The 25,298-nt window shown below is 37.2% G+C and overlaps 1 protein-coding gene across 1 annotated transcript in view; it reads left to right on the forward strand.

The window, feature by feature from the left end:
* The window catches only part of THEGL (theg spermatid protein like), a 63,392-nt gene that overhangs the window by 29,557 nt on the left and 8,537 nt on the right, over window positions 1-25,298 (forward strand). The window contains exons 5-6 of the mRNA XM_043969620.1: window positions 15,310-15,447; window positions 20,965-21,085. Of these exons, the coding sequence (XP_043825555.1) occupies window positions 15,310-15,447; window positions 20,965-21,085 (259 nt within the window). The remainder of the gene's footprint in view (window positions 1-15,309; window positions 15,448-20,964; window positions 21,086-25,298) is intronic.

Here is a 25,298-nt window from a genome sequence, read left to right on the forward strand (position 1 = left end):
GTGCACAATGTTTTTCTGGTTCTGCTCATCTCACTCATCAGCCCATGCAAGACCCTCCAGATTTCTCTGAACTCCTCCTGCTCATCGTTTCTTACAGTGTGTGCAATAACTTTTTGTTTTGTTTTGTTGTTGTTGTTGGTTTTTTTGGGGGGGAGGCAATTGGGGTTAAGTGACTTGCCCAGGGTCACACAGCTAGTAAGTGTCAAGTGTCTGAGGTCGGATTTGAACTCAGGTACTCCTGAATCCAGGGCTGGTGCTTTATCCACTGCGCGACCTAGCCGCCCCCCCATTCTATTATCTTTGCTAAGAAAACCCCAAACAGTGTCACTAAGAGTTGGATATTACTGAAAATCGACCAAACAACAACAAAAGTTATAGTTGGATAATTATGTACTGCTGAACTTTTAGAGATATGAGATCAGAACATAGTGACTCTCTGGCTATTATGTGCTGATGAAAAATTTAGATAGGACCACACAAGATGGGGGATATCTGTATGTATGTGTGTGCTTATATTTGTGTGTGTGTGTGTGTGTATGAGAGAGAGAGACTCATTTTGAATGTTTCAAAGTGTAATTTTTTTTGTTGATTAGTGTGTACCCTTTGGAAAAGGCCTTCTTTTGAAGTAGATTTCTGTTTGTGGTCATACTTTTTACTTCTTAAGCACTTGTCTGGTTTGGGGATCAGCTGTATTCTGCAACTCCTCTGAGAGAGAATGAATGATGTTGAAGCCATAAGATCTGCTTTATTTTTGCTTCTGAGACTTAACCTCAATGTCTACTTTTGGAAGGAGGAATTTTTCTCTTTAAGTGAATGCATTTTAAAACATACATTGGTCATTTTCAGTAACCACATTAGCTGTCTCCACTTTAGAAAAACAAGATTGAAAATTTTTGTAGATCTGAGGCATTTGTATATTCCTCCCACCCCAAACAACATATTGAGTTCTAAAGCCAATTTCTTTGTAAAGTACTTTTAAAATTTCAAAGTGATATGTAAATGTGTACTATTATTCATGTCACCTCAAGTCTGAGTCTTGCTAGTAGAATACTTTGTAAATTAAGAAAGGGAACGAGATCTTTTCTTGACAAACTTTTGTTGCCTAAAATTGTTCTTTCCCATTTGTTATGGGCCAGAATATATATATATATATATATATATATATATATATATATATATATATATATATATATATATATATATATATATATATATATATATATATATGTGTGTGTGTGTGTCTGTGTGTGTGTATATATGTATATATATATATGTATGTATTTTGGGGGGGGCGGGGCAATGAGGGTTAAGTGACTTGCTCAAAGTCACACAGCTAGTAAGTGTCAAGTGTCTGAGACTGTATTTGAACTCAGGTCCTCCTGAATCCAGGGCCAGTGCTTTATCAACTGTGCCAAATGGGGCCAATTTTGATGGAAACCGGGAGGCAGCCCCAACTCCTATGTTACCACAACCTGGGACTTTTACAAAAATTTGTCCCCTCCACCTACCCTATTGATCCATTGATTAATTGATTTGGGACCCAGCTGGGGCTCCTTTGGGTAAGAAGAGTATAGTTTTTAGGAGTTTGGTGAGAAGTTCATGAGACCCTAGATAACACCTTGCCAATTGCTTTTAACTATCTCACCACCAGCTTTTATTTACTTTTATCTTTTTAAAAAAAATACAATAAACATTTTTATTCATAGTTTTTGGTTCTAATTTTTTATCCCTCTTTCCTTCTCTTCCTTCCTCCCTCCCTGAGGCAGCAAGCAGATATGGGTTATACATGTATGATTATGCAAAACATTATCATATTTGTCATTTTGTATAAGAAAACTTGATTAAAAGAAAAAAAAGTGAAAAAGAGCATGCTTCAGTCCGTTCCATCAATACTAGTTCTTTCTTTGGAGGTGGATCAATAGTCCTTTGGGATTGTATCGGATCATTGTATTGTTGAGAGTAGTCAAGTCATTCAGTTCTTTATAAAACAATATTACTGTCACTGTGCACAATGTTTTCTTGATTCTGCTCACTTCATTATACATCATTTCATACATGTCTTTCCAGGCTTTTCTGAAGTCATTCTGCTTGTCATTTCTTATAGCACAATAATATTCCATCACCATCATATACCACAATTTGTTTAGCCATTCCCCAGTTGATGGGCATTCCAAAGAACTGCTATAAATAGTTTTGTACAAATTGGTCTTTTTTTTTCTTTTTGGGGATGTCTTTGGGATATAAACCTAGCAGTAGTATTGCTGGATCAAAGGGTATTCACAGTTCTGTAGCTCTTTGGGCATAGTTTCAAATTGCTCTCCAGAGTGGTTGGATCTTTTCACAACTCCACCAACAGTGTATTAGCACCTCAGCTTTCCCACATCCTGTATTTTCTGTTTTTGTTATATTTTCCACTCTGAAAGGTGTGAAGTGATACCTCAGAATTGTTTTAATTTGCATTTCTCTCATCAATAGTGATCTAGAGCATTTTTTCATATAATTATAGATAGCTTTGATTTCTTTGAAAACTGCCTGTTTATATCCTTTAACCATTTATCAATTGACATGTATTTTTATAAATGTTTTTATAAATTTGACTCAGTTCTCTATATACTTGAGAAATGAGACCTTTATCAGAGATATTTGTTTCAAAAATTCTTTCCCAGTTTTCTGCTTCCCTTGTAATCTTGGTTGCATTAATTTTGTTTGTGCAAAAGCCTTTTAATTTTATACCATCAAAATGATCTGTTTCACATTTTATTTTACTCTCTATATCTTCTTTGGCCCTAAATTCTTCCTCTGCCCATAAATCTGACAGATAAACGATTCCATGCTCTCTTAATTTGCTTATGGTATCATCCTTTATGTGTAAATTATGTACTCATTTTGACCTTATTTTAGTATACAGTGTGAGATATTGTTCTATACCTAGTTTATGCCATAGTTTTCTAGTTTTCCCAGCAGTTTTTGTCAAATAATGAGTTTTTGTTCCAAAAATTTGGATCTTTGGGTTTATAATATACTATAGTACTATAGTAATTTACTATAGTGTAATTACTATCTATTCTATTCCACTGATCTACCTCTCTATTTCTTAGCCAGTACCAGATTGTTTTGATAATTACTGCTTTATAATATAGTTTGAGATCTGGTCCTAATGGACTACCTTCTTTCATATGTTTTAATTGATTCCCATGATGTCCTTGAACTTTTGTTTTTCTAGATGAATTTTGTTATTATTTTTTCTAACTCTGTAAAATATTTTTGATAGTTTGATTGGTATAGCACTAAATAAATAAATTAACTTAGGTAGGATTGTCATTTGTATTATATTGGCTCTGCCTACCCAAGAGCAATTAATATTTTTCCAATTGTTTAGATCTGACTTTATTTCTGTGAAAAGTGTTTTGTAGTTTTGGTCATATTGTTGCTGTGTTTGTCTTGGCAGGTAGGCTCCCAAGGATTTTATACTGGCCACAATTGTTTTAAATGGAATTTCTCTTTCTATCTGTTGTTGTTGGACTTTATTGGTAATATATAGAAATGCTGATGATTTATGTGGGTTTATTTTGTACCCTGCAACTTTGCTAAAGTTGTTAATAATTTCAAGTAGCTTTTCAGTTGATTCTCTAGGATTTTCTAAGCATAACATCATATCATCTGCAAAGAGTAATAGTTTTGTTTCCTCTTTCTAATTCCTTTAATTTATTTTTCTTTTATTATTGCTAACATTTCTAGTACAATATTAAATAATAGAGGTGCTAATGGGCATCCTTGCTTCACCCTTGATTGTATTGGGAAGGCTTTTAGCTTATTCCCATTATAGACAATGCTTACTGATGGTTTTAGAAAATAGTACTTACCATTTTAAGGTAGGCTCCTTTTATTCCTATACTCTCTAGTGTTTTTGTTTGTTTGTTTGTTTGTTTTTGGCTGGGCAATGAGGGTTAAGTGACTTGCCCAGGGTCACATAGCTAGTGTCAAGTGTCTGAGGCTGGATTTGAACTCAGGTACTCCTGAATCCAAGGCCAGTGCTTTATCCACTGCACCACCTAGCTGCCCCCTCTAGTGTTTTTTAAAAAAAAAAATTATTTATTTTGGTGAGACAATTGGGGTTAAGTGACTTGCCCAAGGTCACACAGCTAGTAAGTGTTAATTGTCTGCGGCTGGATTTGAACTCAGGTACTCCTGATTCCAGGGCTGGTGCTCTATCCACTGTGCCACCTAGCTGCCCCCCTCTAGTGTTTTTTTGTTTGTTTGTTTTAGTGAGGCAATTGGGGTTAAGTGACTTATCCAGGGTCACACAGCTAGTAAGTGTTAAGTGTCTGAGGCCGGATTTGAACTCAGGTCCTCCTGACTCCAGGGCCAGTGCTCTATCCACTGCACCACCTAGCTGCCCCCTTCTAGTGTTTTTAGTAGAAATGGGTGCTGTATTTTGTCAAAGGCCTTTTCTGCATCTATTGAGATAATCATATACTTTCTGTTGCTTTTGTTATTGATATGGTAAATTATGCTGATAGTTTTCCTAATATTGAAGCAGCCCTGTATTCCTGGTATAAATCCCACCTGGTCATAGTGTATGATCCTTGTGATGTATTGCTGTAATCTTTTTGCTAGTATTTTATTAAAGATTTTTGCATCGATATTCATTAGGGAGATTGGTCTATAAGTGGTATATAAATGTTAGTTATCATCATCATCATCGGTCTGGAAATGGTAGAAGGAAATAAGAAGCAGACCAACTGTTTCCCTTTGGTGACTGTGTCCAGAGCATAAGAGAAAGAGACTCAGCTGGAGAGGGTGGTAAGGGATTCCACAGCTTCTGGAGAGAGGCAGGTTCTGTGAGCAGCAGAAAATAGAAAGAATATGACACAAAAAGTTCTAGAATGAAGGGGAGACTAATAATAGGGGTTGGGTTCTAGAGTTTGCAACGATCTAGGAAGATCAAGAGGAGATGGACTATAAAAGGCTACGGTTGAGATGGCTAAGCATAGAATGTGGGAAGTAGTTCTAGGGAGATGTGCTTTTCACCTCCTCAGATGACATCTTTGAATTACCAGGATAAGAGAGCAGGATGTAGCAGTTTGCCTGCCATAGTCTGTGTGAGTGTGACAGTATCAGGATGGAGCTGGGGCTCTAGGTGGCAGGGAATTCTGGCTAAGTACTTGGGTCAATCAGAAAATATTTGGAAATCTGGGGCTGAACTCACACTCGGTACCAATTCTGTAACCTCATACCAACCTGGAAGAGGAAGAAGCACATCCAGGAGTTATCCCAAACATTCAGCTTCTGATCAGCATCCCTGCAAGTGCTCACTCTCTAGTATCTTAGTGCGTCTCGCCTGTGAAGTGAGCTTGCTTAGAGCATGAAAGATCCAGCTGATGTTTCATGTCTTTTCTCTGGTTCTCATTTGTTTACTGAAGTTTGCAGGGCAGCAAAGCCATCTGTTTGAGCTAGAATCCTGTTTAAGGTCTTGGCAATTGGGTGTATTTTTCACCCCTGTAGTTTCTGCTTAATTTTGTGATTTGATAAGAGAAACTTGTTAACCCAAAGAAATAGCTAATAAATATGTTGGGGGAATTTCTTCTTGAGAAGAGGGATCTTTGCAGTTCTTGAGACCATGAGCCACTTCTCCCCTGTCATTGCCATCTTTACACTCAAAGGAATAGGAATCAAAGCTATGGCTTTCCCTGTCTTAAAAAGATGCCAACAAGGAATGCAGCTTTCCAAATTACTGGGTGTATCCCTTTGGCGGGGAATAAGTCCCTTGGTGAGTGGAGTTTTAAAGCAATGGCCAAAATTATTGGATATTTTCGACAGCACAATTATGGCTGCCGAGGTGGAAGGGGCTACAGCACTAGACCAAGGCAGCATCAGCAGCGCCAGAGGCCTCTTGCAGATGACCTTGGCACTGAATCTACTTGGTGCCTGTCTTCTTGATCCAAGAAATCTTACTCGGCAATCCGCCTACTTGGACTGGCCCTTAGCGAGGAGGTACTTTTAGGACCCGATTTCATTCTATGCCAACTGCAGCACTTCAGAGGAAGAGGAAGAAAGGAAAACTGCGTCCTTATAGCCATCAACAGCAAGGTGACAAAGGGCAGGAAGTTCTACGGGACTGATACGGGGAGCCCTGGGGAGCCTTGGGGAAATGGGGCCACACCCAGAGAAACCAGCTGGAGGATGCTGAATGGAGGCCAGAGATGAGGGACAATCAAAGGGAAAGGGGCAAAGAAGCAAGGTCTTCAAGGTACCCGAAGCTGCCCCTGAGCAGAGTTTTTGAAAGAAAAATATATACATTTGGAGAGATGCTGAAGAAATACTTAAGGAGATGCAAAGGGAGTACATATGCAAAAGAGCGCTGATAAATGTTTAACAACTTGTTCTCCTATATATATATATGTGTGTGTGTGTGTATGTATGTATGTGTGTGTGTATATTCATTCTGTAGGGTGCACTTGTTGCTATTGTTGACACACTTTTAAATTTAATCTGCATTATCATTTTCTCTATTTTTTTCTTTTTGGCGGGACAGTGAGGGATAAGTGACTTGCCCAGGGTCAGACAGTTAGTAAGTGTCAAGTGTCTGAGGCCAGATTTGAACTCAGGTCCTCCTGAATCCAGGGCTGGTGCTCTGTCCACTGCGCCACCTAGCTGTCCCCTCTCCATCATTTTTTTTTTTTTAAGTTTAGACAATCAATAAAGCAGTACATCAATGCTGTGATTTGTAGCATTTGCCAATTTCCAAAGTATAAATGCTCACTCCAAAAATTAACTATTGACTGAGCTGTCTCTATCATACCACTTTCAGCCCCAAAACCAGAGGACAGAGATGGAATTCGAAATAAATGTAATAAGACAGTTTCCATAAACTGAATACATATGGAGAGGGGCTTTGTGGTACATTGGGAAAAGAACATATCTTTAGGAATAGAAACTGTACTTAAGCACTCTCTCTGTTATAAGGGGTCAGAGCAGAGAACATGTATCTATTACTCTGAAATATGATGATTTTCTCCTCGCAGAGAGCCACAGCTCAAACAATGAAGAATGTGGCAGCTAAAAGAAAAAAACAGATCATTTTCATTATTGATGGTAAAAGAGATAAGCAAATCCTTATTAACAACAAAAATTTCCTCTTAAAACTTAAGTATTTGTTGGATAGTTATGAAAAAACCCTGAGTCTTCAGTAAAAATCAGTGCAAAGTCCTTAAATTTTTACTCTGATGAAGAAATACAGTTTCTATATAAATGAAAAATTTAGAACTAGGGATAAGTTTTTATATATATATATATATATACATACATATATACACACGTGTGTGTATTTTATTTTATTATTATTTTTTGAGGCAATTGGGGTTAAGTGACTTGCCCAGGGTCACACAGCTAGTAAGTGTTAAGTGTCTGAGGTCAGATTTGAACTCAGGTCCTCCTGAATCCAGGGCCAGTACTCTATCCACTGCTCCACCTAGCTGCCCTGGGATAAGTTTTAAAGTAATATTGTTCATGTTTTCCAATTTTAAATTACCTTCCAAAAACAGTATAGAAACATATTAATTACTTGGCCACTTTGCAGAAGCAATACTCATTTTATTTTTAAACTGAGATATTTCTAAATATGAATGGATAATAAACCCATTTGCTGTTGCCATATATGATATATTTATTCTTAGACTATGTCAGAAATTAGAATAATTAATAAATTTATTTTTTGAAGGTATAGCAAAATAAGCCTTTGAACCTGAATACGTTTTAGCTATGAATAAATAAAGGGTTATCTGGTTTACAAAAAAAAGCAATACAAATTTTACTATTGTTTGTAATATCGTAAATGTGTGAAAGTGAGTTTTCCACAATAGCTATTATAAAATATCAACCAATTAGTTCTGGAAATGGAATTATGAGTAGTAGTATCTTCAGTGAAGCCACATTATCAGACACTGTGTTAAAGAAGCCCATGAATAGTGACTAATATACTAGTGTAGTTGTTATTTTTATTTTGTAAATATAAAAATTAAAAGTATCTGTGTATTTTGCATTATTTTATTTTATGCTTAATATTTGTTATAAAATTTTAATACATACTTAATTTAAATGGAAAAAACTATGAGCTAAAAAAAGGTTTTATATGAACTTTTTTGAGCAAAAGTATAAAGAGGAGGGTTAGAATCTGGTAAACCTGAGAATATAAATTACCTGGGGAAGAACTCCATATTTTAAAAGAACTGCTGGGTATACTGGAAAATAATTTGGTTCTATGGATGGGTTGGATTAGATACCATTGAGGTCCTTTCCAACTCCAAAATTCTGCAATTATGATTCTGTGAATGTAATGGGATATTACTGTACTATAAGAAACAATGAATATGAAGAATTCAGAGATGCCTTGGATGACTTCTTTCAACCTATGCAGAGTGAAGTCAACAAAATCAGGAAAATAATATCCACAATGACTACAATGACTAATGAAGAGGGGAGTGAGAAGAGGAATATATTTTGAAATGAAGGTGATTTATAAACAAAACAAAAGAAAATTAATTAAAGGAAAAGAAAGTAATAGTCTGAAAACCAGAAAAAGAAAATTGTGGGATTTTTCTTTTTTTTTTTTTTAAAAGAGAATGTAAGGGGCAGCTAGGTGGCACAGTGGATAGAGCACCAGCCCTGGATTCAGGAGTACCTGAGTTCAAATCCAGTCTCAGACACTTAACACTTACTAGCTGTGTGACCCTGGGCAAGTCACTTAACCCCAATTGCCCCCCCCCCCCACACACAAAAGAGGGTGTACTTCTGCATAAAGTTTGAAAACTACCGGGTGTGACATACCATTTTGGGTTGTTGCTTAGTTTGCTATACATGTGCCATGTTTTTCCTAAATAGATTTTATCCTCCTTAAGGAAGGAGATTGTATCTTATGCTTTCTTTGTATTCTCTGTGGTGCCTAGTAGAGTGCTTGGCATGAGAGACAATGTTGTATAGTAGAAAGAAAGTTAGGCTTGAAGTCTGAATAAAGGCTTTGAGGTCACTGCTATTGACTAGCCATGTGATTGTAGGCAATTTAGTTAAATTTTCTATATCTTAGTTTCCTCATCTATAAAATGGTTGTGATAATCCATGCTTACCTATCTTACAGTGAAGTTATGAGGAATGTACTTTGTAAACTGTATTTCTATAACCCAGTACTCTATCTCCAATCTCACTGATATAGGTAAGCAAACTGAAGTTCATCAGTACCTGTCAGACCATTCAATGCTTATCCATGGTCTCACATAAGTTAATCACAGGCAGTTGTCCTTGAATTTTATGTTGGAGGCTTTCTTCAAGTTCTGACAGTATCAGGATTATAATGGAGTATGTGAACTCTCCACTGGTTTTTCCTTGTGCTTCCTAAATATCCAGATTATAATTTTTTTATTGGGCATTTACCTAATCGTTCATTTACATAATTTGTCATTCATCAAGCTTTTATCTGTAAGAACTTTAAATGAAAAAAAATAATGGTTTCACTAAGTGGTAGCCTAAGTTCTACCAATGTGGATACTGCTGGATGTTGCTTTATTCTGAGAAACACTGTATTCTAATCCATATATCTAGAACTCACTTTCCATAGTGCTTATAGTTCAATTGGACATGACAACATGAAGAAGCTGCCAAAATGTCAAATGTATACATGGTGCCCAGCTGGTGCCAGCTTCCATCCTATAGAGAATTACATTTAATGCAGATTATTTGTGGACCCTTCTCCCTTCTAGGGAACATCATATTCAATTTTATCATGTCTTGATGGGTTTAAGAACAGGGAACTGTTTGAAGACTGGCAAAGGGCTTGGGGTCATTAAAAGAACTTTATAATTCCCCCAAGGCAATCTTGTCCACTTTTTCCTCTTCATTCAATGCTTTTTTTCCTGTTTAATTCTAATTGTAAAGTACTATAAAAATGTAAAGTATTATATTTAAATTTGCAGGGTAAGTTATTCTTGGTTGTAAGCCCATATCTATTGCCTTTGGAATATTGTATTCCAAGATCACTTTCCATTTATAGTTGAAGCTGCCAGGTCTTGTGTGATCCTGTTTATAGTTCCTTGGTACTTGACTGTTTCCTTCTAGTTGCTTGCAGTATTTTTCTTTGATGTGGGAGCTCTAGATTTGGCTGATACTTTTTCTTCTGGGGTTCATTTTAGGAGGTGATCAGTAGATTCCTTTTAATGTTTACTTTGCCCTCAGAGTCAAATAGATCTGGGTAGTTTCCATCTTTTTTTTTTTTTTTTTTTTTTTTTGCGGGGCATTGAGGGTTAAGTGACTTGCCCAGGATCACACAGCTAGTAAGTGTCAAGTGTCTGAGGCCAGATTTGAACTCAGGTCCTCCTGAATCCAGGGCCGGTGCTCTATCCACTGTGCCACCTAGCTACCCCTGGTCTGTTATTTTTGATATGAGATGTTATATATTCTATTTTTTCCATCTTCTGATTTTGTTCTAAAATTTTTTGTTGCCTAATGGATTCATTGACTTTACTGGTCTATTCAGGTAGTCCATTTTTTGGATAAGAGATCCCACTTTTCCTAAATTATTTATTCTCCTAAAATGGGGATAATAATAGCACCTAGCTCCCAGAGTTGTTATGAGGATTGAATAAGATAATAATTATAAAGTGCTTAGCACAGTGCCTGCCACATAGTGAGTACTATATAAATGTTAGCTATTAATAGTAATAATTCTGCCATAGCATTTAAAAAATCTCTTGCCTAATTTCTGTAAGCTATTCATGCAGTTCTTGTGGAAAATCTATTTTTTTCCCTTGAGTTTCTGCTTGCTCCTTCTTGTGTGAGATGTCTTGATCTATAATCATTTTTTTAAAATAGATGTTATTTTCTTTGATTTACTCATCTATCCAGCTTTTGTTTCTGAACTGGTTGCTGTGCCATGGCCAAGCTTTGCTGAACTTTTGACTGGGGTGATTAACTCTGCTTGTTCTCAACATGGGTCCTCTAGACTCTTGTGTTATCTTACATCTGCTAGAATCTGGTCCCCCCAGGATCTTTATGTTCAGAATGCTGGATCTTCAGGGCCCCCTCTGGAACCTCAGTTTAGAGTGTTAGGGATCTCAGGACCTGTAGGCCTGGGCTTTCTGAATCTAATGCTCACTGCTGCTCCCTGGGGCTTTGGGGTACCCATCCTGTGGTATTATGCTCTCCACAGGGCTTTCTTGGGGGCTGTTCTTGTTGCCTCTGGACACAGAGTCTTGTAGGCTACATGTGTCTATGGCTTGTCTTTGGTTATGCTGAGGAGCTGCCATGTACTGGTGCTGGCTGTGCTGGCTTCCCCTTTGTTATTGCCCTAGGGCTTCTGGCTGACCTCTTGTGCAGTTCTACCATAGAAGAAATCATTTAAAGTATTTATTTGGTTTCTTGGCCATTGTTCCATCTACAAACTTCAGGCATTTGCCTGAAACCTATAGGTTTGTGGGAACTAGGAGGTTTGCCCCCTGTTCAGGAAGCTATTTGGACCTGAAGTCCTCAGATTTTTGTTCAAAGCTACACCTTTAGTTTTATATAAATTTCCCCATTTGAAGCATTTCCTGGTTCATAGTTTAGAATATTCAAAATGGAGATGGAAGTTCGGAGGTTTAGGGTGTGATGAAATAATGATATTTAGCAGATACTCAAACACCCACCTGGAGATTAATCTAGACTGATTGAATCAAGTGTGAGTGATTAACTGCTGATTAGCCTACTTCAAGTTAACTGGATTGTAATTACACCTTGAGAACACCTTCAGAACCAATGGATTTGGAATGATGCCAACCAATCAGCTTGAAGCAGTGTGTAAGGCCCGCCTCTGTTCCAGACCTATAAAAAGCTTCCACAATCAGTTTGCTGGAGAGAGTTCCTGATTAAAGCAGGCTTGTGGAGGAGGACTTGAGGAAGAACCCAACTGGGCTGGAACTCTAGGCTAGATAGGCTTTTTCTTAACTTTCTGAACTCCTTGTGAATACCTGTATGCTTTAATAAATGTTTAATGCCCAAAGACTGGTGCTGAAGCTTCACAATAAGGCGACCACAATTTAGATTTTAAACATCACAGTTTGGTGACCACGAAGGGATTGCTGAACCCCTCAACCTTCTGATCTTCACATTGGGTAAGAAAATGCTTCATTTTTGTGTACTTTCTATTTTGATTTATCTTTACCTGCTTTTGCCTTTAACTAATAACTTTATAAAGCATTGTTATTATAAAAGAGAAAATAAAGGGGTTGAAGAAAAACAAGAGAAACCTTATCATCATCATATTTCAAGAATCTGCTTCTATTGCCATAAACTGGGACATATTTTGCCAAAATGCAGAAGTAGACAGCAAGATATTAATATGAGATGTGGAGATTTTAGATATCAAAATCAAAAATGCTCTAAATTCACTCAGAGAAATAATGTCAGTTCAAATGTTACATAAAGGTTTCCTTTTTATGCCTTTGTATCTACATTTTGAAATTAATAGTATGAGTTTGTTTTCATAGAGATTTTCATTCTTTTAAGATTGTGTTTTGTTTTTCCAACTGTTAAGGGCTAAAATTCTAGCTAAACTGTATAAAATATCTAATGAGTGGTCGCCAATAAATTATAAGCTTTAGCAAGAGTTAGACTTTTAAGCATTTATTAAGGAGAATAAGAATTTGGTAAAGAGAGAGAGAAAGGCCTAGATTTCTATCTATTAAAGGGAGAGCACATTTTTAGCTCCCTTCTCCGCCAGCGTCCTCAGGAAAGAGCCCCAGAGCGAGCGCCAGTCTCTTCCTTCCTTCTCCCACTAGCCTGCGTCACTTCCTGACACCAAAGAAAAGACTCCTGGTCTTGCCCTCAAAGACCTTCGCTTCATGGGAGGAACTCTTCTACAGTAAGTCTCCAGCAGGTGGCGTCATTCCAATCGTTATACAACTGATTATTTGATCAAATTCTATAAAGTATTTCCTTGGTAAATTGATTACTATGACAAGTGTAAATTAATTCTAGAAATACTATTTTTGCAAAAAATAGTATTTGGAATCATTGTACATTATAACTTATATTCTGACTCAACGCAAATTCACAGTTTTTGTGATCATTTCACATTTTTTGCTATCATTATGATCATCAAATTTTTAAATCCATATGAGACTTGGATTATGGAAATTTACCATTTAAGACATTAATTGCCTTTACCCATGAGAGGAATACATACAAGAGTAGGCATTGAACTCTCACAGAAGGGGAGACACTTATGAAGTCCAGGTACTGCACAGATGGCTGGAAGTTTTCATCCCACCCATCTCATTCTACACCTGGCTTTCTATTCCCCTACAATATGCCTGATGCCATGGATGTCTCAATCCCATGCATCTGATTAAGCCTGACTCAGTTTCCTCCAATATGTTCGGTGGCATGGATGTATATCCCATCCACCTATTTTAAGCCTGGCATACTGCATGTGCTGTATATATTGCTCAATGGTAATCCCCATAATTATTTCAGATGTCATGATAAATACAGTATTGGATTTGGCCTTGACATCTGTTACCAATTATATTAGATTTTAAAATTTCTCATAATGGCATGAGGATAATTAGGCAGATGATACAAAAGGTGATAAAATGAAGATTTAAAAAAATTCTTGTCTTCTCAATTCATGTTTTTAAGAACTTTCATTGTTTGATTTGATTACTGGCAAAGCTATTTTTTACTGTTTCATCAAGGAACACCTGTTCCTAGAAGAAACAGGGGGGGAATGTGATGAAATAATGAGATTTAGCAGATACTCAAACACCCACCTGGAGATTAATCTAGACTGATTGAATCAAGTGAGAGTGATTAACTGCTGATTAGCCTACTTCAAGTTAACTGGATTGTAATTACACCTTGAGAACACCTTCAGAACCAATGGATTTGGATGATGCCAACCAATCAGCTTGAAGCAGTGTGTAAGGCCCGCCTCTGTTCCAGACCTATAAAAAGCTTCCACAATCAGTTTGCTGGAGAGAGTTCCTGATTAAAGCAGGCTTGTGGAGGAGGACTTGAGGAAGAACCCAACTGGGCTGGAACTCTAGGCTAGATAGGCTTTTTCTTAACTTTCTGAACTCCTTGTGAATACCTGTATGCTTTAATAAATGTTTAATGCCCAAAGACTGGTGCTGAAGCTTCACAATAAGGCGACCACAATTTAGATTTTAAACATCACAAGGGTTTTAATTTACCTGTTTCACAGGTAAATTCATCACCTCTTGACACTTTTGAGTTCAATACTCTTGCAGCTTTCATGAAGCATTTCTCTCCATTCTATTTATATGAAGCTGATTTGAAATGGGATATGGAAGCGGCTGAGATGCAGGGGTGTAGGATGTTTCTTTTTTCTTTTTTTTGGGGGGGGGCAGGGCAATGAGGGTTAAGTGACTTGCCCAGGGTCACACAGCTAGTAAGTGTCAAGTTTCTGAGGTTGGATTTGAACTCAGGTCCTCCTGAATCTAGGGCCACTGCTTTATCTGCTGCTCCACCTAGCTGCCTCCTAGGATGTTTCTTATAACAGAAAATTGCCCAGGTATACAATTAGATGGTGAAATTAGTGGTGTCTCTAAGGCTTCTAATAATCTCTGAAAGAGCCACATTTCTACTTATGTAGGAATAGCACCATTAAAGAATTATTAGGGCTTACTTATGGATAAAGTATGGTGTATCACATAGGGGTTTGTCTTGGAGTCAGGAATACCTGGGTTAAAGTCCAACCTTCAACACACACTGGCTCTATGACCCTGGATACATCTCTCATAGTCTCAGTCCCCAAGGCAACTCTGTAAGACTAGCAATTTATAAATATTGAGTTAAAAGAATGTAGATAATGGCTGTTCTGCAATTTATAAATTATACATATGTATGTATGTATATCTGTTTTCTCCAATTACATGTTAAAACATTTTTTTAACATTTAAAAAAAATTGAGTTCCAAATTCTATCCTTTCCCTGTTTCCTCCCTCAGATGGTAAGCAATCAGATATGGGTTATAGATGTACAATCATGTAAAACATTTCTGTATTAGTAAGACTTGCAATTTAGAGAAGAATTGTCAATATGAATCAGTGAAGGGAGTCTTCACAGCTAGACTTCCTTACCCTGATGAAATCATAGATCTCTACCAAAGTGAAAACAAAATTAAAAAAAAAAATGGGTAAACCATTCTCCTGGTTTCATAGGCCTTTGTTAATGTAAAGACCATGAATGTGAATGCTTGCATTAACGAAAATCAAATGCTTATCTTATTCCTTATTCTATGTGCTCTTCTAAAACCTTCAGGCCTGAATACTATAATAGTTGGGGTCGAGGATCTATAATCTGGAAGCTTCCTACAAAGTCATTTTTTAATTATCCATCTCCCCGGATTGAAAATCTGGCAGTACCAAAGCAGTTACAGGAAGAATACTTAGAAAAAAGGTAAAGCCATATGGGAATATCCCAAAACCATAATCTAATTTTGTTAAATGCCTAAATATCTTTGTGTGTGTGTGTGCGCGCGCGCGCGCGCGCGCCATTTTCATTATCTTTAAGGGACCATAAAAGGAAATAAAACATTGCCACAATCATTACAAATCCATCCACCTCAACACTTTATATTGTTATGCTTAGCTTTAGAACTGTGGTGAAGCCAAAATTCCTTAGAACCTGGGAAGGACTTTTCTAGATCAGGGCTTCTTTTTTTTTGGAGGCAATTGGGATTAAGTGACTTGCCTAGGGTCACACAGCTAGTAAGTGTTAAGTGTCTAAGGCCTGATTTGAATTCAGGAACTCCTGAATCCAGGGCTGGTGCTCTATCTACTGCCCCACCTAGTTGCCCCTTAGATCTGGGCTTCTTAAACATTTTTTCCAGTTGCTTCCCCTTTTTGCTCAAGAAATTTTTACATGACCCCAGGTATATAGGTATATAAAATAGATATACATACCTTTTTACTGTTGCCACATTTTTTGTGATCCCCACATTCAGTTATGTGACCCCCTATGGAGTCACAGCCCAGAGTTTAAGAAGCTTTGCTCTAGATTGAGACATTGCCAGCCAATCCCATGCAAAAGTGCAAATAAAGCAACATCTTTTTTTTTTTTAAGACAGAGAAAAATAGAAGCATCACTATGATTCTATCCTTGAATCTCAATAATGTGTTTCTGTTTCTAAGCCCAATTCTGGTCCAGGTCTCCTACTAGGTTGATGTTTAGCCTAAATAGCTGTGGAACAACAACAACAAAAATGGACATTTACATGATGCTTTAAGATCTACAGATTGTTTTACATATGTTATTTCATTTGAACAGTGAACAGTAAACCCTCTGACTCAAGACTCCCATAATGACTTTTTCTATCCCCAAAGTAGTTTTTTTATTTTTCCCCCTTAAGTAGCTTTATTCCATGTATTCTTGTGATATTGAACTTATAAAAACATTTTTTAAAACATCAGTATCACTTCAATCCCCCCTCCTACCCATAGGACCCTCCCTTATAACAAATAAGTATAGTCAGGCAAATCAAATCACTGCGAAAGCCGTGTCTAAAAATATATTCCTTATTCCACACCCATCTGCCAAAAGGTAGAGGCATACTCCACTTTCAGTCCTATGAAGTCAACCTTAGGTCCCCATGTAGATAGATTTTTTTCAAGTTCTTCTATTGCTATTTTCCTTTACATTACTTTGATCATCATGTAAATAGTTCTGGTTCATTTTCCACAAAACAGTCTTGTGAAATGAATCTGGCCACTCCTCATAGTAGAAAGATCAACGAAAAAAATTATAGTAGAAGAAATATGACCTGGGTCAATGTGCAGTTAGGTTGAACAACCATACTCAATCAATGCCAACCTGAAGGGAGGTCGCAACTGTCATGCTACAGGGGTCTGCACTTGACTCAACAACGTCAACGCATAAATAGAAGGAAGGTAGGATTATCAGAATTTGAGATGGCATAGAGCAGGATCAGGATTCAGAAAGGTCTCAAGCGATAACTATGAGCTAAAAATCAATGAGATTAAATAAACAGCAGTTTTACAATTCTTCAGTTCTAAACCCTGATTTAACAGCAATTCATGTGAAAAAGGCATTCCAGTAATCATGACCCTGAGCTTAAATATAAACCCAACAATATGGCACAGTTGCTAAGAAAACTAGTTACTTGCTGGACTAGTATTACTATTATTGCCTACAAACCAAGGGGAGAGGTCATCTCACTGAACTCTGCATCGATCAGATAATTGCTTAAGAATTGTACACAGTCCTGGGAGTGACCCTTGGTAGGAGTAGTGATAAAATATAGAATATCTAGAAGAAGGTGACCAGGGTGAGAGGTCCAAAAACTAGATTACATAAAGATTGGCTGAGTAAACTAGGTGCTGTTGGCCTGGACTAGAGAAGGCTTGAGGGGGAAGAAGACATGATCTCTGTCAGAAAATATTTAAGGTAAATATCATCATACGGAAGAGGGTTAGATTTCATCTAGGTAGACCTTCTTCCCTTTGGAAGAATGAGGAATAATGGATGGCAATTACATGAAAGCAGATTTTGGTCTAATATAAAAAAAGAAAAGCTAATTTTCTTCCTTCTTTTCATTTTTTTCTTTCTTAATTTCTTTCCTTCCTTTTTTCTTTCTTTCTCCCTTCTTCCTTTCTTTCTTCCCTTCCCTTTCATCCTTTTCTTCTTTCCTTTCCTTCCCTCCCCTCCCTTCCTTTCCCTCCTTTCCTTGTTCTTTTTCCTTCCTTTCTTTCCTTCTCTCCCCATCTTCCATCTCTTGCTTGCTTCCTCCTTTCCTTCCTATCCTTTTTTCACTTCCTTCTTTCCTTCCTTCCTTTCTTTCTAAAAATTGCTGTCCAATATTTGAATGTACTGTTCTGCAATGTTGAATGCTTCTCAGAATTGTAGATATTTAAGCTAGAGTTGAATGACCGTCTTGTCAGGGATATTGTGGAAGCAATTTCTTTATTTGGAGGGAGATTGGACTAGATGACCTCCAAAGGCCCTTCCATATGTGAAATTCTATGATTTTCCTTTTTTTTTTTTTTTTGGTGAGGCAATTGGGGTTAAGTGACTTGCCCAGGGTCACACAGCTAGTAAGTGTTAATTGTCTGCGGCTGGATTTGAACTCAGGTACTCCTGATTCCAGGGCTGGTGCTCTATCCACTGCGCCACCTGGGGGCCCCTATGATTTTCCTTTTGGCAAATATTTATATATGGATTTGTTAATTATATATTTATATATTGATTTGGTAAATCTGTATGTTTGTAGATGGAATAATATTTCATTTATCCAGCATCACAGGAGAAGGAATCTAAGATAACTGAATTTTCTAGATGATTGAGGCTTATCCTTGTAAAGTGTCAAATCTTACTTTAAAATTTTAATCTTATTCTATCTTGAGATCTGATCTTCAAATTTGAGGGTAGGAGAAACCAGTACACGTGTGTAGGTGGAGGGGAAGAAGCTAGTGGAGAGGAAGAAATTGAAAGCAGAAAACTGGTGGAACAAGATGGGAGGAGATTCCATTTAATTCACTTCAACAAGCACTTATTAAGTGACAACTATGTGCCAGGCATGGGAACAAAGATGCAAGGTTTTCCTTGGAAAGGAGATAAGACACTTCTTCCTCTGAGACAGGAAGGAAAGTAGGGAGGACAAGCAAAGCTACGGAAAAATTTTGGAGGTGAAGAAGAGCGACATTGAGGGAGTTGTATCCATGTAATTCTCTTATGAAGTAAGAGGTGGGATAATCTGATAAGATTAAGGGAGAGGAGAGAAAAAGTCTAATTTAACAATGAAGGAAAATATAAGCAATGGAAAGAAAGGAAAGAATCTAAATAGAAAGACAGGGAAGGGGGAATAGTGTTACAAGAGCCAGATACAACCAAACTACAAGAGGTCAATTTAAACATTAGGTTCTTATTCTAAAAATAGAATAATTTTTGACACTCTTTACATTTTCCTGTCTTCTTGAACAAAGGATGATGAATATATTGCACTTTTTTTTTTTGGTTTGGGACAATGAGGGTTAAGTGACTTGCCCAGGGTCACACAGCTAGTATGGGTCAAGTGTCTGAGGTAGGATTTGAACTCAGATCCTTCTGAATCCAGGGCCAGTGCTTTATCCACTGCGCCACCTAGCTGCCCACTTTTTTTTTTTTTTTTTAGTAAAGACTCAGGACCATCATCATGAATATCAGTTATTACATATACCATGCTATAATGTAGTGATGTCCTGAGGATCTGTTGAAGTTGGCAGGGATATTTTCCACTGTACTGAATGAACCCTACTATGCTTTTGAGTTTTATTTGCTTTTTATAACTTTGTCTCCTCTTTACTTGATGTTGCATCTCAGTTAACATTTGCTGCTATACAAGTGCCTACGTGGATTAGCCTTAATTCCCTTCTAATTAATTATCTGTGTGCTGGTGGGGGAGTAACCAGATCATCAAGTATGTTAGAACTGTGTCAGTGAACCAATAAACATTTATTAAGCATCTACTATTGTTCATAAGACCAAAGTAAACAGGTTCTTATGAAGGAGCTGCGGGACTCTTTCTTCCTAAGGAAGTACCAGTATCTTAGAAACATCATGACATCTCTTTTTGTAGCTTAGAAACCTTTACTTGTTGAAATGTAGGCTCTCTGCTATCCTCCAGTCAGTGGAAGGTTCTGGATATAGGATAATCTAAGAACTGAGATATTACTGTATATTTTTATAGGTAGACATTTATCAAACTACTCTCATAATCTTTATTGTTGTGGGGTTGATCTTTCTATTGAGAGGCCTGATCCATTGCATAAGAATCTTATATTTTTCTCTTTGGAGACTACAGTCAGCAGCATTTCAAGGATCTCAAAGTTATATGGTCACTTCTGGTGCCAGGCCAGTTAAACTATGACCCCATGACCATTTTCTCGATTTTCCCCCCTCTCACACATGTGCATGTTCATACATGTGCATACACAGTGCATCCTAACACTGTTCAGAAACAATGTGTCAGATATTTTCATCTAGGCCAGCTAGTATTTTGATCTGTGGAGATTATTTATCTTAAAATATAGGAACTCTAAGGTAGTCACATCCAAAGGATGTTTTGGGGGAACCATGGCAACTGTTTTTTAAAAAGACCACAAATCAAGTGATGTAAAAGGTACCTTCAAATTCAGAGACGAGATTATTCCAACACACTTAAACTATAGTAGACAAGGTCTTTTATTACCTTTTAAGGATTACTCTGATGCCTTTTCCAGTCTCACCTATAAGAGCTAGGATGATCTTATTCTTTTCCCCCAATATTTTCATTGAACTTTCTATAGAAACTTGTGGATTCTTCTGTCCTGTGCCCCTATATTTTCTATCTTTCCAGTCACTAGATTTACAACAAAAAATTGGTGGGAATGATTTCTTTTAACCCAGTTCTTTTTTCTTTTTTTTTTGGCAGGGCAATGAGGGTTAAGTGACTTGCCCAGGGTTACACAGATAGTAAGTGTCAAATGTCTGAGGACAGATTTGAACTCAGGTCCTCCTGAATCCAGAGCCGGTGCTTTATCTACTGTGCCCCCAGCTGCCCCCTAACCCAGTTCTTATTTAATAAAAATGCCAATTGTTTGAAATACATATAGGACATTATAATGCATTTGGTCCTTTTCCTGAGAGATAAACTACCGTCTTCATGTTTATTATTGTCATTTTTATGAGGGGCAGGAAAGTGCAGAGAGAACATCAGTGACCTACTGTGCCTTCAGTCATTTATATGACAAGTTTCTAATTCTGCAAACTATTCAGTGGTCATTATATAGTAGGAATTACTTTAGACTGTTTTGGAGAGATAATTCAACAGTTTCTACTTGAGAGTCAGTACCTAGGACAGGGATTATGAGTACAACTGAATTGTAATTATGGTTCACATGCCCATCAACTGTAACGTTTCAAGTCCCTGTTTGCCCGCAGGCCATATAGCTCCCCAGAATGGCATGTGAAAGATCCTTCACTCATCCCTGAGGCCTCTGTCCGGATAGTTCAACTCTCTGTGGCTAAATCTACACATCCAGACTTTGTTGCTCCCAAACAGGTAAAAGGGCCCATGTCAAAGAAAATGTGTCTGACCTTGTGGGAACCTGACCTTTTAAAGTGACCTCCTGTAGTCTGGTCTTAGAACAACTCTATTCCCTTCCTTGCCTTTCTATTTAGATTCTTTCCATTGTTTATATTCTCCTTCATTGTTAAATTGGACTTTTTCTCTCCTCACCCTTAATTTTATCAGATTACCCCACCTCTTACTTCATAAGAGAATTACACAGACACAAGCTCCCTCCATGTCGCTCTTCTTCATCTCCAAATTTTTCTGTAGCTTTGCCTGTCTTCCATGCCTTCTTTCCTGTCTCAGAGGAAGAAGTGTTCTATCTCCTTTCCAAGGAAAACCCCCTACACTTGCATCTTTGCTTCCGTGCCTGGCACACTGTTGTCACTTAATTAGTGCTTGTTGAAGTGAATTAAATGGAATCCCCTCCAATATTATTCCAGCAGTAGTCTGCTTTTTCATTTCTTCCTATATACCTCCTGCCTCTTAGATGTGTTGTCTCTGCCTGTTAGAATGTGAGCCCTTTGAGAGCAGAGACCATCCTGCTTTTCTTTTTATCCACACTACTTAGCGCAATGCTTTGGACATAGTAAGCTCGTAAAAATTTCTTTTCACTTATTCATTCAGTTCTCTTCTCACCTCTTCCTATGCTATTTTTCTCAGTGATCACATCCACTGCTATGGTTTCAGTGATTACCACTATACAGATGATTCCCACATGTATATTCCCTATCCTAGCCTTTTTCCAGAGCTACATTCTTTTTTCTTCTTCAGTGGGGCAATGAGGGTTAAATGACTTGCCCAGAGTCACACAGCTAGTAAGTGTCAAGGGTCTGAGGTCGAATTTGAACTCAGGTCCTCCTGAATCCAGGGCTAGTGCTTTATCCACTGAGCCACCTAGCTGCCCCCAGAGATCCATTCTTACACATCAAACTGCCTGTTAGAACATTTTTTATTGATTTCATGGGCATCTCAAATTCATCATGTCCAAAAATGAATTCCTTACCTTCAACTTCTCCTACTTAATTTACTAACTTCTATTGATGGCACCATTGTTTTACATATCAGGACTCCAAAGCTCAGACATCTTTGACTCTTCTCTCTGTGTCTGTCTCTGTCTCTCTCCCTCCCCCAAATCTGCCCAGTCCTCAAGTCTTACAATATTCTTTGTAGCAGTCTCCATCTTTTAATCCTCAAATCCATTATCCTAATTCAATCTTTCACCACCTTTTACACGGACCATTTAATATCTTCTTAACTAGGCCCTTTGTCTCCACTGGCAGCCACCTTTAATCCATCCTATAGACTAAAGCAAAGATCTGCTTAGATCACTCTCCTGCTCAGAATTCATCAGTTACGTGAAATTGGGTACCAAATGAAGTCCAGAGCTTCTTAGCCTGGCATTTGAGTGAGGCTCTTGAGAATCTTGTCCCAGCCTCTTTTTTCCTGGCATGAAAACATGGAATTTAGAATCAGGAGACTTAGGTCCAAATACTACTGCTTAAGAGTTATTAGCTATGTGATTCTGGGAAAGCCATTTAGCCTCTCTGATACTATTTTATCTCGTGTAAAATGGGAATAATGATACTTGTTCTATTTTATGGGGTTGCTTCAAAGAAAGTGCTTTGTAAATTTTAAAGCACAGTAGAAATGTGAGTTATATTCAAGATCTTAATGAAACTGAACTTTTTTCTATTATCCCAACATGCCCAACATTTTTCCACCTCTATGTATTTGCTCATTCTCTCCACCTGTTCCTTTTAACATTCTATCTATCCTTCAACGCTCAACTCAAATTCTACTTTCTCCAGGAATCCTCCTTTGATTCCCCTTTCCCCTAAGTCAAAAGAGATCCCTAAAATTCTGTTGGTTTTTCCTGGGACCTCTCTTATAGCACTTACAAAATTCTTTTGTGCATTGTAATTATTAATCTAATTATTTGATAGTTTATTTATTAGAATTTAAGCTTCTTGAGGGCAGTGACTATGTTGGTTTCATCTTTGTGTGTTTATTGACTAAAATACTTTTGGGGCTCTTTTGGTCTCCTTTTGACAATTGATTAACATTGGTTAAGCATCTTTAATTATAATTCTTATACTAATTTATAAAATTCTTATAATTTATGTCAATGTAATTTTTATTTTCTATTGCCTATTTTTATATCAATTATTCTTATTTAAGTAGTTTAAGACTGGCTTGTTTCAGTTGTATACTTTATCTTTATCTAATTATTTTTTCTTCTATCTTTTTACTAATTTTGTTCTTTGCTCTGACAAGTTGATGATCTGACAGTTGATTTATGGGTGACTTCCACATCAATAATGCCTTTTAAAATATAAACCATTTTATCTTTGTGAGATTATTTTGTTGTTTTCTGTGACTTCATTTATCAGTTCTTTCCTCAAAGGAAGTAATCATGATAGATAAGGGTAATTATGGACATTGCTTGATCTCTTTCATCCTTTCTTCCTAACCCATATTTTCTGATTTATTTTTCACCTATTCCCATGATTGTACTTAAAGTATATATTGATTTAATTTGTAGGGTTTTAGAATATTTTGTAGAATTTTTTTACTTCTTGATCCTCTGCAATTGTTTTCACAGTAATCTTTTTGCAAATATTTATCATGAGCATTTCAATATTAAATGACCAAATATCCAAGAAAGTAATGGTTCTTATTACATTTGAGTATATGATAAAACCATTTCTGTCAGCTCCTTTCTTTGTCCCTCCAAGATGTATCTTTGAGTCATCCTTCCGCTTAGCTGCAACTCCTGCCTTTCTTCTGGTTGTTTATAGCCAGAATGTCAAGGTTAATATGATTTAGCTTCTACAGCAGCATGTCTACTTGTTGGTCATTAGATAAGGATTTCTTATTTAAATAAGAGTATCAACAGTCAGTAAAAATCTATACATGGTCTAAAAACTGTGTGGTTCTTAGCACCTTCTACCCCTTTTCTATCATTTTGCCAGTCACTGAAGAAATGGAAAGGGACCACATAGGACTAGGAGCCATTTTATATTTTTCTTTGTTTCATAGGTTACCATAGCCAAGACATTAATCACTAAGTGGCCAGCCTGTTGGTGATGAACTTTACTGTATTTAGCTAGACTGATTCTTGGAAAGCAAATTTGGTCTGTTGCCTGGGTCTTACTCAAAGTCTTTCCAGCATAGTTGAAGTTGCCAGGGCTGACATTCAGCTGGCATAGTCTTTGAGGACCCAGGGTCACCCCTGTGCCCTGATGAGGCATCAGAGTAGGACATTGCCAAGCAGAGAGGCATCGTATCCCAAGGAAAGACCAGTTCTGAATCTAAAGTTATTTATAAAATCTTGCAAAGGAGGATGATGGATAATTTTAGCAATATGGCCTCATAAAGCAAAGAGAAGTACTGGAAAATAAAGCCAGTTTAAAGAAATTTGGCAAGAAATCCAACTAAGTAGTCATCTCAAGAGCATTTAAGGATAAAAAATGGAAGGAGGACAAACAAGAAAAATAGAAAAAATCTGCAATAATTTTTTATTACAAATTATTCTCAACATCAAAGAAAATAGAGCTACTGTACTTGGACTTTTTTTTTTTTTTTTAGTGAGGCAATTGGGGTTAAGTGACTTGCCCAGGGTCACACAGCTAGTAAGTGTTAAGTGTCTGAGGCCAGATTTGAACTCAGGTACTCCTGACTCCAGGGCCGGTGCTCTATCCATTGCGCCACCTAGCTGCCCCTTGTACTTGAACTTTTAACATCAACATCCTGAATATACTTATAGCACAGGCATGCATAAATCATGGATCAGAGGTACCAGTACACTAAATCCACACTTCGTGTGTGCCTCTGACTTATAGGAAAAGATACTAAAGGTAAGGGGGAAAAATTGGACGCCTTATTAATGCTAAAGAAAGGTGAGCAATAGAATATCAACAAATATCAACCTATATGCCTACCTTTCCATCTACATAAAATCTTCATAAGACTCATCTCCACATTGAAGTCATCCTAAGTGAGGGCATTAGTGGGTAACAAGCAGTCTTTTGCAATCCATATTCTAAAATGGACCATATCTTTCACAATTGGCTGAAAGATGTGGTATAGATAAGATCTAGCTGTACCTATTGTTTGTTGATTATTAAAAAGCATTTTGTTTAGTTGAATAAAACGTTGCCTTAAATGCTTTCTTCCAACAACATGTTTCTCATTCACATAT

The sequence above is a fragment of the Dromiciops gliroides genome, chromosome 6 (assembly GCF_019393635.1).
Source record: "Dromiciops gliroides isolate mDroGli1 chromosome 6, mDroGli1.pri, whole genome shotgun sequence".
NCBI classification, from domain to species: domain Eukaryota; kingdom Metazoa; phylum Chordata; class Mammalia; order Microbiotheria; family Microbiotheriidae; genus Dromiciops; species Dromiciops gliroides.